The sequence below is a fragment of the Pocillopora damicornis genome, chromosome 2 (genome assembly GCF_964200805.1).
Source record: "Pocillopora damicornis chromosome 2, jaPocDami1.2, whole genome shotgun sequence".
Taxonomy (NCBI): domain Eukaryota; kingdom Metazoa; phylum Cnidaria; class Anthozoa; order Scleractinia; family Pocilloporidae; genus Pocillopora; species Pocillopora damicornis.
In genome coordinates, this window is record NC_142671.1 from 18,888,205 (window position 1) to 18,902,051 (window position 13,847).

At 35.3% G+C, this 13,847-nt stretch overlaps 2 protein-coding genes across 4 annotated transcripts; both read right to left on the minus strand.

Annotated features, from left to right (window-relative positions):
• Positions 1-609: 609 nt before the first annotated feature.
• On the minus strand, positions 610-9,353 carry LOC113667483 (BRISC complex subunit Abraxas 2). 2 transcript variants are annotated; one of them, XM_089196149.1, is made up of 10 exons: positions 9,251-9,353; positions 9,087-9,177; positions 8,958-8,994; positions 7,772-7,844; positions 6,924-7,035; positions 6,230-6,323; positions 5,226-5,351; positions 4,560-4,644; positions 3,325-3,439; positions 610-2,941 (listed from the first exon to the last, which is right to left on the minus strand). In XM_089196149.1, exons 1-10 carry the CDS (start codon positions 9,320-9,322, stop codon positions 2,643-2,645), a joined length of 1,104 nt encoding a protein of 367 aa, XP_089052275.1. In that variant the 5' UTR covers positions 9,323-9,353; the 3' UTR covers positions 610-2,642. The 2 variants fall into 2 exon arrangements, with proteins under 2 accessions (XP_089052275.1, XP_027039101.2); XM_027183300.2 differs by having other exon boundaries at positions 610-3,091.
• A 714-nt stretch (positions 9,354-10,067) lies between these two features.
• On the minus strand, positions 10,068-13,530 carry LOC113667472 (uncharacterized). Of its 2 annotated transcripts, XM_089196150.1 has the most exons (3): positions 13,393-13,530; positions 12,900-13,063; positions 10,068-11,185 (listed from the first exon to the last, which is right to left on the minus strand). In XM_089196150.1, exons 2-3 carry the CDS (start codon positions 13,043-13,045, stop codon positions 10,462-10,464), a joined length of 870 nt encoding a protein of 289 aa, XP_089052276.1. In that variant the 5' UTR covers positions 13,046-13,063; positions 13,393-13,530; the 3' UTR covers positions 10,068-10,461. The 2 variants fall into 2 exon arrangements, with proteins under 2 accessions (XP_089052276.1, XP_027039090.2); XM_027183289.2 differs by lacking the exon at positions 13,393-13,530 and having other exon boundaries at positions 12,900-13,189.
• Between the last annotated feature and the right edge of the window lie 317 nt (positions 13,531-13,847).

Consider the following 13,847-nt stretch of genomic DNA (forward strand, 5'->3'; position numbering starts at 1 on the left):
CACTAGCAACAGCTCAATGTGGTAGATAAAAAAATATCATTCATGATGTAAAGAGTTATAGTCTCATTATCTGGTGAAAACAAGCATTTCAGCTGCAAACAGTGTCACTCACTCTTATGACCAGCCTTTCATTTCAAGAGAAAATGTATGATTTTTCTGCCCTGTGTAAGTGGAAAGGTTCAACTCTAGAGAGCATGCAAAATTGATTTGTGTATCAGGATTGGACTGAAAGGAAAATCAAAGAACTAAGAGGAAAAATTTGAAAAACAAGGTCGTGAACTAACAACAAACCCAACCTTCACATGAAGAAAAGTCCATTTTTGATCCTGAGCAACTTCACAGGGATGCAAACACTTAAATAATGGCACCCCCCTCAGTTCCTAGAAATCTATTTATTAGAGCAATGCAAAACAAATTTGTCTTTTTTATTGAACATCAAAAAGTATCATCAAGCTTTTCCAAAAATTATCCTGATTATTTCCGATCCTGTATGGGCTGAACTGGATACAGGTGTGTACAAGCAAAGTGTATATCAGGGAGAAAGAGGATGGGTATGAATGTCCTGGGAAAAAGAAATAAGCTCTGCCAAGCAATGCTTTTTTGAGTCAATTTTTTTGTAGATAATATAATCAGCTCTGTTTTAATATTGCAATATAAAATGAATGTGTGACAAGTTTGTAGTCAGTACATAAAACATGCAAAATTTAAAATATCTTTTGCCCATAAGTGGTAAATCTGTATTTAAAAAGAGACTAGTGATTCATTATACAGGTCTTAATAATACATAATCCTTATTTGCAATAATTGAAAAACTACATTGTTTTGTTCTAAATATCAGCCATGCTATTAATATTTAACAGTAACCATGTCTTCAATAGGTAAATTAGAGTTATTCCTGTATTATGAATATTCAACTGAGCTGTCCCTAAGAAGGCTCTGTTCAAGGTTGAATGCAACTCTGCTAAAAAAAAAAAAAAATAAAAAAAAGGAAGGCTATCAAAATATTTGCCAGGCTATGAATAAATAGGAATTCATGAAAAAAAAACTGTTCATCCTGTTTGTAATAACTGTATGTAATACAGTTAACACATTACACTTTTATGCTTTCAGGGCAAGATAAATGGGTGAAGGGTAAGTTCCTTAAGAAACTGTGGTGCTGCGTCAGTGGGAGAGTACAACAGGGTAATTAAGTATTATCAAGTGAGTTGATAACATAAATTGGCCACTGTAACAAGTTCCAAAACTTGTTATGGTGACCAATTTACAATAACAACACAGTTGATAATGCTAAATTACTGAGATAAATGGGTTTTGTTTTATGTCTGTAGATCAAATTTTTATTTGACCCACTGTTTTGAGTATTGAAATGTGACAATGAGCACAAAACACAGAAAAATAAAATCTAAAACAGTTAGGATAAAAATATCCACTGATATTATTTAGTGAAGTACATGCTTGCAGCGCTTTTAACAAATTTCATAAACTTTGTAGAAAATTTGGAAAACTACTGTCAGTAATAATCATAGTTGCAAAAATCTTAAGCAGGCAAGTGATAGTTTTCTCTAACAGATCACAGGTGAGATTATTTTCTTCCTGGAGGGTTGATTCCCTAGAACCTTAAACAAAGCCAGGACTTTAATGGTTTTTATCTTATAAAAAATGTGTTAACTGGCTAAATAAATGTAGTCCTAATTATTTTGGTACTGTTGTACTGAAGGACAGTTTAACCTGCAGTTATTATGAAGAGTATCATTCAAACTTATTTTGAGAGAGATGTGCAAAAATAAGATTGTTCAATTACGTGACTTGTGAAATTTAACAAAAAGTGTCCTATCTAACTTTGTAGACAAACCTCTTACTACCCCTGTATCTCCAGTTTGCTAAGCAAAGTTTTTAACTGCAATGATGCTAATAACTGAAGCCAATTGGACAAAAACTGACCAATCAAACGAATAGCTAAACAGAAAACATTGAATTGGGATGACATAGTTCTACTTAAATTTTGAGCTAATCTTACACCACACTACAAACTCATTCCTATCAGTATCAAACAAAGTTACTGACAGAAGAACAACAAAACCTATTTCAACACATGGTTTTAAGCTAGCATCCAAAATATCTATTCTTTGTATATTATAACTTTTCCAACATACATGAATGCCATCCATTAATTCACAACTAGGTTTCCCATCAGTTTTTGATTGATCAGTTTCTTATTTTTTAGAGCAGCCTCATTTTAGTGTAACATACAGTGTAGTAGTTTGTCTCCATAAAACACATTCACTTAGTCTGAGATCACACACTTGACTGTGTTGTTGTTGATCATGGCCTATTAATCTGCAATAACACAGCAAACTTGATTCCCTTCTACATAATTTTTGATAAAAGAAAAAGTCAATTTATAGAAACACATGCAATGAGGAGGAAGCAAGTTTTACCTTTGTATATCAACTTAAAAAACATAAGAATACAGTTTGTGGCAATCTCTCTGTGATTTTTAGAATAATAATATTCATTTGTTTAATGGACAAAGGCCTAACTATTCATAATTATTATAAACTTAGACCAGTAAATGTGTTGCAAGGTATTATTGTATCAAAAGTTTATACAACATAAGAATCTTTAAAATATCTTCCCTGCTGTCAGAAAACTGGTGACGACGTCTCCATTGCAAGATTTTGAGAGAGTTTTTCTTCATAGTCTGGTCCACTTCCTGTAATTTTATCCTCTATAGAATATGGCTGTGTTTCATCATCTGTGACATCATCATCGTCAGCCACTACTGGCTGAACATAACAAACAACAACTCTAGCAGGGGTTCTTTGTTTCCGCCTTCTGTTAAAACTGGGAGAGTTCACATTTGGTGATCCTTCTGCAGTGGCATCTGTATTTTCCTCAGAAATTCCTTGGTCATTTTTCTCTCCCAATTCACTATCACTAGCTGCAACAGAAGCTATAGATTTGTTATCATCACCAGGCAAATTTGATCCATGTGTTTCAAAAGTTCTTTCTGCTTCTTCTTTCTCCTGGTTGGATTCACTTAATAGAGAATTAGGCTGGAGAGGCCGTTTTTCATCTACTTCGTAGGAAGCTGTTACAATAAAAAGTAGAGTAGTCCCAAATTAACATCTGTATGAAATGAGTGGGGTTAGTTTTAATTTTGAGTCTTCCACATGTTGCTGTTCAAAACAATTAAATGGAGCATGGATCAAACAAACTCTGCAACCTTTGATTTACTTAGCAACAGACTTGTAGTTGTAACAATTTTCTACTCCCTTAATTAATTTATTGAGTAGTTAAAAGAAGCAGTGATGTTTCAGTTACCATTTTTCCTTGAAAGGTCCTTACGACACTCTTCCAGTTCCTTTCTTCTATTTTCTACTTCTTCATTCAATGAAGACACAGTGGTTTCACTACCTTTTACAACTTCAACTAAATTCTTGGGAGATAAAATAAACTGCTTACCTCATGAAATTAAAAGCACAAGCAAAATTTTCTATTGTTCAAAGCAAATCCTGAGGGAACCCCTCGAAAACACTCAGTATACAGGTATGTTCTATACCTAGTGTACAGGTATTTGCTGCCCAATGGGGCCAAGGTATTGAACTCCTACTTTAGTGCAAGGTGTCCATTTAAGAGAAATTTTCCTGAGGAGGACATGACATTTTGAGCACAGAGAAACCATCTTTTCTCACACAAACCACTAAAATTTCTCCAACAAGGGTTCAAATCTGAGCTATTTTTAGCATGATGTATGATTTTGGGTGTGAATTCTTTCTCAATACAGCTCCAAATTTGAAAATCAGGGGACACATGCCTACCCAAAGCAGACCCAAATGCCAACCCCATGGGTAAAACCCTCCCCTAACCATATGCTTCATTCTGTAATCAAATTGCATTACCCTGAGAACATTTTCTCAAGATTCTTTAAAATATCTTAATAACTTACTAACTATGTTAGTTTGTGGCTATGTAACAAGTTATGTTTTGTTATAAATCCATCATCAAATTGATGGATAACATTTGTCCACTAATGTCTTATACTTATATGTAAAGTCAACAATATTATACTGCTTTTATAGGTAAAACATCTTTTACTAACAAATAACTAACAGCAAAGTAATAAGTAGAGCTCTAAGAGAGCAAACAGTTGTTTTCACAGAAGATTCTGAGTCCCAGGGGAAAGAAAACATACATAATTTGCAGAAACCTACAACCCACGCAATTGTTCAATCTTCCAGCACTTTACCCATGTCAATCAACATCTATTAGCAACAACAAATTTCAACCCAGAATTTAAAGGAGAGTATAGTGTTTGCAATAAAATTGATTAACATAAAGGTTTTTGCAAAAGTCAATCAATGTCTTAACAAGAATCATCATAAATGATGGGGTGAAGATTTGCATGGGCTTTTGTGCTACAAACACAACGTACTTGATAAGGTTTGACTAGTCCTTTGCACAATTATGTAAGAATCCCTGTTTAGCAGCCCCTCCCCCTCCACTGTCAAGGGAACCTTAATCATCAATTTAACATACAAGATACTTTAAATTCACACCTGCAACCTTTTCATCATAGTTATGTACATGCCATGCATATTGGAGGACTGTTGTATACATCCTTTATCATCAACAAACTCATTTCTGTAAGAAATAACAGATCAAGTCTTAGAACCAGTATCAAACCACTTTCTCACTAAACATCTAAGACCTAAACTATTTGTCTGATTCATATGAAAATGATTAAAAAGTTGTCAAGTACATTTCTCATACCTAAAAATCCTTAAACATAAAATTAAATAAGTGTAAAATTGTGATTTCTAAAGCCTGCAGTATTGATCATCCAAGGCCTAAAGCTGTCACATTTTGTTTTTCAAGTGTAATTTCTGAATCAGCATTTTTTTACAAATTTGACATTGATCACTTCTGCAACAATGGTCTTACTATTAGAAAAAGGGTAGATAAATTTCACAGCCTTTTATTATGTTAAGTGTTTTTTTCTGTGAGAACTTATTTTTCAGATCAATGGCTACCCACAAAATCCCCAAAAAGGATGCACAAGCTACCCATATGATTAAAACAAATAAATTAAGCAATTATTACATATTATATAAAATGGATTGCTTAAGTGAAGGGTTCAAGTATATCTTAGGAATGCAGTTATTCTGATCTTTAAATAGCAGCATTCTAGGTGATGTACAGTACACTTTATCTGTGCTTGTTACCTGTAAGAGTCTATCACTTCATGAAAAAGACTGGACGTGGCTTGGGCAGAGTGACAGTTAAGTCTATACTCAGAATGTGATGTATCTCCAAGGTTTAATATCTGTACCTGAACTGGTTCAAAAAACCTGTGGGGAAGAGTGTGACTACAACATTAAGAAAGATGTCCAGAAACAAACTTTAAAAAGGGAAGCCATAAACTTCCATCTCTTCTCAAAAATCACTATGGAGGAAAGCTGGGGGGCCACACAAACATGATATTTGACCCACGATCAGGAGTTCGCTACAGCCAACAGTTACTTGCACCAACTCACAAGGTTCAGCATTATTTAGGGTCTAGTTGCTCATGGTAGTTTTTCTTCTCTTTCAATTTTGTCACTACACAAGTTACATGTACATGTAAGAAACTGCCTCATATTTCTACAGCAAGTGTTTCTTGAAAAAAAGTTAATCAAGTTCTCACTCTGTATTACACAGCAACTGGAGCAACAGACACAAACAAAATTTGCAAGGGATATTAAACTAAGCAACTTCTCTGCAACTTGTCTCACTGTGAAGCCAGCCATGTGTGGTACCTATAACCATTTACACCCTAACAACAGTATGTATATTCCCCATACTGTTCTCTATACATTTCTTAAGGAGCTGACAGAGAGAATTTGTTTAACAATCTAGAGCCTCTTTAGTTGGTGACCAGTAACAGTGGTGGTGCTGTATAAACTAAGATAACAGTTTTGTATGTCCAAACAACTGTTGAGAGAGCATTTAATTCATCTCTTACAGAAAATTTAGTCCAGCAAACAAAACAAGCCATAAATATGTGTATCCCTCCTCTACATACAGTCCAGTACACTTACAGTATATCAGGTAAGCAGGAGTCAGTGCCAACTACCTGACTGTTCTTTTTGGCATTACTGATTGATATGTAATTTCACAAGTTTTAAAATACATTTTGCAGAAAATATCTCCCTAAAAAAAATCCAAAATTATTATAATTCAGACATACCCTTCTCTCTCAGCAGAACAACAAAAGCAGTAGTCAAATTTGTGTGAGGACAGATCCCTGGACATGTGTGATGTGAAGATTGCTAAGAGGAATTCTTTAAGAAGAAAAAATGCTACCATTAACATCATTTTATGATACTATCTACATTAAAGAGAACTGTATCTGTTGCAGTTGAGAATAATTTCAGCTAAAATGATTTTGACCCAAATCAATTTGTGCTTTTCATTGTTAAAACATTATGATTTGAAACTGATTTACCTAAAATATGTTTAGATCACAACACAGTAATTACTCAATTATATTCGTTCCTTTTTTTTAATGTCTTGTGTACACTGCTCAGGTACCATAAAGGGCTTTGACTACTTCCACAAAAGAACAGATTCCACCATAATATAATGAGAAAACTTGATAACCTTCATGTTTCTGCCCTACTCCCATGAAAGACACAAGTAGTTATAAACATTTGCAAGTCATACAAGATCAAGTTGTTGCCATATCTTTCAAGAAGTCAGCAAATTCTTCAAAACATGTAAATGGAAGGAGCATTAGAGCAGGGAAATTATAAAACCAGGGTATCACTAAAAAGTGTGATACAACTAGATTTAACCAGAATAATGCAAAGTCAAAAGGATTTTTTTTTCCATTCAAAAGGATGGAAAATTTCATTATACATGTAGTGCATTTTTATCCACACCTTTGGAAGGGGTATAGTTGAGCTTTGCAATGAGATTGTGATGGATAAATCTTTCCCTCATAGACACCTGTCCTTGAGTATTTCGACGAAATGAAAACCAACCAATGACTTTCTGCAATGGCAAATAACAACAAAAAGTATCAATGCAAGTTATCCTGCCTTTAACCCTTTAACTCCCATGAGTGACCAAGACATATTTTCTCTTTACAATGTCAATACCAAATCAAGAAGGCAAATGGTGAGAATAAACACAATATCAATAAGAGGGTTGCCATTTGATCTAACACTACATTCTCAGAACTAAAATTGTAAGCAATGTGTTACATATGGTAAGGAGAATTACTTGTACTAAAGAGATCTCTAGAGTGAAAGGGTTATGACAAACTATAGTCTGATTACCAGTAGTTTTGGAGCCATTAAGGTGGTAGAAAGAAATCATATCACCACAAAGTGAGAAGCTAAATTATTAATAACAATTAACAATTATTCCATAAGCAGGCTTGGGGAATATGAGATCGTAAATAACAAATCAGGCACATAGTATTAAGTTGGCTATAACTAATCTCATATCCAGCAAGCATGCATAGAATAATTAGTTAATTAAATTTCATTACATCATGAATGTTTGGATATTTAGAGCCTTTTTTCAGCTCCACAATATTTGGCAAAATGCATTTCCATTTAAGGTGACTCAGGATATGAACTGATGACTGGTGTTGAGTGAACCAATCAGAACACTAGAAATGCAAAGTTGGAAGTAAAATATAATAATAATAGTGAACCCACTATATATTTGGGGTGAATAAATGTTCTTGACTTTATCATCATAATTATTTTATCATACTTACTTCACTCTTTTCATTATCATTAAGTTCCTTTGAAATAGCTTCCTCTAATATGTGCCCACTATTGGTGTAAAAACTGTTTGTAAAAATAAATAAAGGTCATATTGTTACTAAGATCATTAATCATTACAAGGCCATAGCTTGAATTGAGGGACCAGGGCCAGGTTTCTTAAAGCTGGGTTCAGATAACCCAGGGTTAGTGTGAAATTTTATTTCAGATCCAAAAGCTTTAAAAGAATATTCAGGTTAAGTCCATTTGAGTACAATTTGATGATTGAATGCTCTAAAAAGAATTGGGAGAATTATTCCAAAAGGGCTTTTAAACAGAGAAATATAGAAACTTGGATTAAAGTTGAACCCTGGGCTAGCACTAATTGGCTGAAAAACTGGGCCCAGCGATATAACTCATTCCTTTTTTCAATTTCTTTTAGTTCAGGAAAATTTTCAGGCATGTGACCAGATAGTTACATGGTTGGTAAGCATTTAATTCCTAAGTTTTGCAGTTTTTTTTTTTGAGAAATAACAAGATAGATTAGCTTGACATTTTACTTTCAAATACCATGCTTAAAAAAAGTCAATTTCAAATGCATTCAACTATTTATTTTCTCTGCAGGTGAGGAGGTTAGAGCTTTTTCCACTCATTCTATATATACTTTTTAACATAAGTAAACTTCCAAGGCCTGAAGTGGGCAAGTATAAGTGTTATCAATCTAATTTATTTGAAATCATTTGGTCATTCTAAATTTATTAGTAACAGTAACTCTCCTGATCAATAAGGGGGTAAGTTTGTAAATAAACTGTAGAGCTACATCAGTGGGGTATTGCAAAATTTTTTTGGTTTACCAAATGAGTTGATAAAATAAATTGGCCACTGCAAAGACTTTTAAAACTGACGTTTCTAGCTTTAGCCCCTGACGTCAGTTTTAGAAACTCCCTTTCCTTATCATGCAGGTATGATTTGAAAAGTTGTATTACCAACTTTATTTTCGTTGTGTTAATTATGTTAAAATCCCAGCGATGAGACGTCCTTGTTTGTTATTAAACTACATAATACCCTTAAAGTTAGCAAAGCATGTGGTAAGTGTAGCCTTGTTCGTATGAATTTAATATACGCATAATTGCAAAATTACCACCTCTGTCAATAGTCAGTCACTTCCGCTAAATTCCTGATCGTAATCTAAATACTTACCTGTGAACTTTGCCAAAAGGAACAAACCCTTGAATCGCTGTAGGTGGAGTACATTAAAAGAGTTATTAACACAAACAATTATCCTGGAGGAAAAGAACGGTAGATAATGCAAACAAATGCGGAACTTACTTGCAACTCGCTCGTGTGTCAAGTTTTCGGATTGTGAATCTGTGATTGTGTTGGTGATACGGCTTGTAATTTGGCCCAATAGGAGCCCCTCCTAGCAAGATAGGATTAAAAAAACATAAACTGCAGCTCAAAATTATTTCGCAAATCAACATTACTGCACTCACGACATCTCCTATGCTATTCTCTAGTTCGTAGACCAGCGATGAGAACACACAACCAGAAACATAAACCTCCATCTTTAATCAATTAGCTACACTAGATTTAGAAGTACATGACGTGGATTTTCGGAAGTGTAAAAACCACTGTCCTTCACAATTCCTCGGTTGCAGGCTCAGTATCGCACTGTTTGATTAATATTTTTTTAACGTTTTTTTCATATTTTGCTTTTATTTGCTTCTGGATTTTTTCTGCTTTCAATTAATCTTCTTTTATCTGGAAGATGCACGAAGTCACATCACAATCGACTAGACGCACATCCTTCTGACTTCTGCCAAAGCTAAATAATCAAACAGGTTCCATGTGGATCTAAGTTAAGATTTTACATGGAAGGATTCCTGAATTTCTACTCACTTTTCTCCATCCCCATTAATCTCTTATTTGGTATCTCGTTCAGAAGACAAAACCTATCACCTCCGAGCCCATACACGAAGATTGGCATCAGTGCTGAAGTCTAAAATTGTAAAAAATTACCCAAAAACTCAGTTCGAATGTATGATTTCTCTTCTTTCCCTGTAATTCGCCTAATAAAAAAACTACACCCGTTTTTTAATAAAAAAAAAAAAAAATGAACATATCCCTTACGAAGGTAAAGAGCTTTTAAGGCCGATTAGCGATAACCTAAGGTTAAATTTTAAACAAGGTTTCTTTATTTCTTTGTTCCAAAGCCTTTTCGGAATAACATTCCCTATTCTTTTAAGAGCATCCAAGAATCAAATTCTTGACAAACACACACACACACACACGCACACACACACACATATATATATAGCGTTTTCTTGGCTTTTATTTAGGATTGAGAGAAAATACATAAAATCTAACTTCAACTAATTGCAAAATGAATTACTCAGAATTATGGATAACAAATCTGTATGTGACCCTTTTTTTCGGTTTATTAACCTCTGTTGTACTTTAAATAGGCTTACAATATATTTGTTCAAAACTTACGGCTAATTCATGACATTATTTCTTACAATCATATAGATGCATAAGCTACCACGATTTTAACATGCACAAAAATACGGGAGTTATTGGGAGATAATTGTCCAGTAATTTTGCACCACGTGACGTTAAGTAGCCACCGCAATCGCGTGATATAAAGTGGGTGAGTTATGCATTTAAATCACAATAAATTTTGTCTTAAAGATGTACAATGTTTTTATGCGTCGTTGTGGATTCGCTTGTGGCGATTAAGATTCCCCGACTGGGAAAACCTTTGGTAACAAACATCGCACTGGTAAGGTTTCTCACCGGTGTGAGTGCGCATGTGTTTAGTGAGCGTGGAACTATCCGCGAACGCCTTTGTGCACACACGACATCGATAGGGTCGTTCTCCATTGTGAGTGCGCATGTGCGTAGTCACAGACGAAGACTGCGAGAACTGACGGTTGCAGATGTGACACTTGAATGGTTTTTCACCGGAGTGAATGCGGAAATGCGCCGTTAGATTGGCGGCTTGAGAGAAGGACTTTAAACAAACCAGGCACTGGTATGGCTTCTCTCCACTATGTGTGCGCAAATGCAGTCTCAAGGTAGACAATCGTGCATAAGATTTCCCGCATACGGGGCATTTCTTTGGGCCATCATCACTGGAGTGCTCTCTGGGAGACACTCTGGAAGAACCAATAACTGCTGGGTTTAAGAACTTGTGCATGTAGGGCTGGTATGATCGTAGAAATGGAACACTGCCGCCGCACAGAACTGGTGCTGGTCCGAAAGTAGGTATGCCCACGTGTGATGGTCCGGGAAGGTATGGGGAGGTCAGGGAACTGGAAGGGAACAAGCTGGGTCCGTGATTGAAAGGGAGAAAGCCTGGGGGGAAATGATGAACAGGATGGAACGCAGATCTCTCCATTGCAGAACGATGATGCATCAGGGACAAACTGAAAAAGGAACAAAGCAAAGTTACTTCAGCGGGGGCGTAAGGAGATACTTTCAACACTCTGGCTATTAGATCATGATAATCACACAGAGCACAGGTACACAGAGCACTTTTCGATCCGGAGTGTCGTATAACCAAACCCAAAGATATCACAACAGCCAGCCTCAAGAAAGAAAAATATCGCGAGGAGCCGTTAAGAACTCACCAAGCGAAGTCATTGACGTTCGACACTCATTTAAAAATTTAATCATTCATAATCATCATGTCTACCAAACTCCTTTAGAAAATATTGCTTAAGCTTAGTTCACTGAGGTTTTTTAATTGATTTATTATATCATATAGGCACCGTCATCGTCATCCGCAACAAGGCTCATTACAAATAAAAACCACTCGTTACTTCGCTTCAGTGGACATCAATTGATTCAGTTCCAGATTTTGTTTTTTTATTCCTTTATTTTCTGTTTACTGTGAACCTCCACATAAATCGAAGTTCCCCAATTTCCCCTATGACTGGTTGAAATTGTTTAAAAACCAGTTGTCCCTAAAAATTTCTCTTTAGATAGCTCTTTTTAGGCGCGCTAATAAAATGTTTTTTTGCATTTCGTTTTGAATTACACGTCAGACGGAGCAACAACGTAGGGACTGCACGTAGTCTAAATGATAATAATTGAGTAGAACATGAAATTACCCCAAATTATTTTTTGAGCATAAAGAAAATTTTTTTTTAGTATCTGAAAAACCACATCATGCAAAAAACAAAAACATCAGGAAATATTATGCAACTTAATTTACCTGGAGGCGTTAATTAGATAATTACTGAAATCGATTTGAGGTAAACTGACTTATTAGTGACGTTGTTTCTATCGTCAGCTGATTTTTTAAATACTTATATCAATAAATCTATAAATCTATTACGATTTTGCGACTACAATAGTAACCAGACAGGCTCTGAGGTAAAGTTTGTTCGAGCAGGGCAATGCTGAATGAAATTACAGCACAAGAATCGGTGACGAAAAGCTTGAGAGGATCAGAAAGGCTTTCATTTTTTGTTGTTGCGTACAACAGTTAAGCACTAGCAGGCATGTTGTATTTCAAACGAAAGTGCGTTTCTGTTTCTTTCCTAACATTTTCTTTTTCTCTTTTTCTTTTGTCGAAGGTTAAAAATAAAACAACAACAACAACGATAAAAATGATACCGCCATTACGGCAACAGCATCAGCAGCAAGAGCTGTATGTTCTTGACCAAATACTTGAATTTCGTAAGATAAATTATTCAACCCAACGATTTTCTACAATCTTCTTTGAAATATCAAATAATACGAGGGAATACCGAATTTTTTCCTTCAGTTCTTGAGTTGATCCTGTAACAGGAACAGGGGGTCTCAATGGGACGATGGCTCTTACGTCATAGAATTGAAATTTTGGCCATTTACGGCAGACAGGTAATTTCTCCCCATCGCAATTAAAAGAAGAACGTTGACCGTTGAATTTTTTTTATAAGTAAAAGTTAAAATTTACCAATTTTTACGGTTAATGGCCAAACGTTTTTTTTTTTTTTTGCCGTTTTAGAGATGACGGTTAGTTAACCCCTTAAAGAACCTTCATGAACAATGTGAACAGATTTCTCTTTCGTTTTCAATAACTAACAAATCAAGATTTTATTCTGACTGACGGCTGTATAGAGGAATCAGAAGAGAATTTAAAACAAAACTTACGGTGCGCTTGGCTCTCCACTGATGGATATCACAGATCCAATATGGGCCTGACGATCGGTTGTCCTTCTCTCGGTGGCAAAATTCTCTTCTTGCGCGCCAAGTGACTGTGCGGAATTTCTCACAATGACAGTCTGTTCATTACTCATCCTTGGCAGAGTTTATTTCTGTGGAGGATCGTTAATTTCATCAATAAAAAAATCTCTCTATCTTTAAGATTATGTATTTTTTGTTAAACTTCTCAGCAAAGGGAGTGAAAGACAAACATGAGATATTTGGTTCCAAACTAGCCCGTTCATTTAATCCAAATTTTTCCAAATTCATTTCTTTTTCTTTGCGGTAAAGCTTATGCGAACATCAAACTTTGGTCTTACTTCAATTTCTTACTGAGATTAAGTTTCGAAAGCAACACTTCCCTTCGAAAAATTAACGAGTGCTTTAAAAAGAATCAGCCCAAAACAACAGCTTCATGATTTGTTCAACTTGAATCACTCACCAGAAGTTATCTTTTCCTAATGTTTAGATTTCTCTCGATCTGCGCTGTCTAGCTGTCTTCGATTCAAGTTTGACAGAATACTGCGTAGATAATCTTCGAGGATATTCGCTCTCAGATAATTGAGGATGCCAACCGCTGCTCACTGGGAAGGGCAGTGACTAAGAATAAACGAGAAGTTGTTTTGCACCGCAATATAAAGCGGTTTTTGAAAGGTAATTCGTCATTTAACACGTCTTTTTACGCGGTCATGAGCGGGAAAAAACAATTGATACATGCGCCTGCCCGCCTAATTAGCATTTACAGAACTACCACCTCTTCAATTTAAAGCCAATTTTAGCTTAATTTGTAATTTCAATAGCAAGTGTTTCTATTGACAAGAAAAATACTCAAATCGTAAATAACGGGACGTTACCACCCATTTGGAGCCCCGCCATGGTGCTTTTCGAGTACCACTT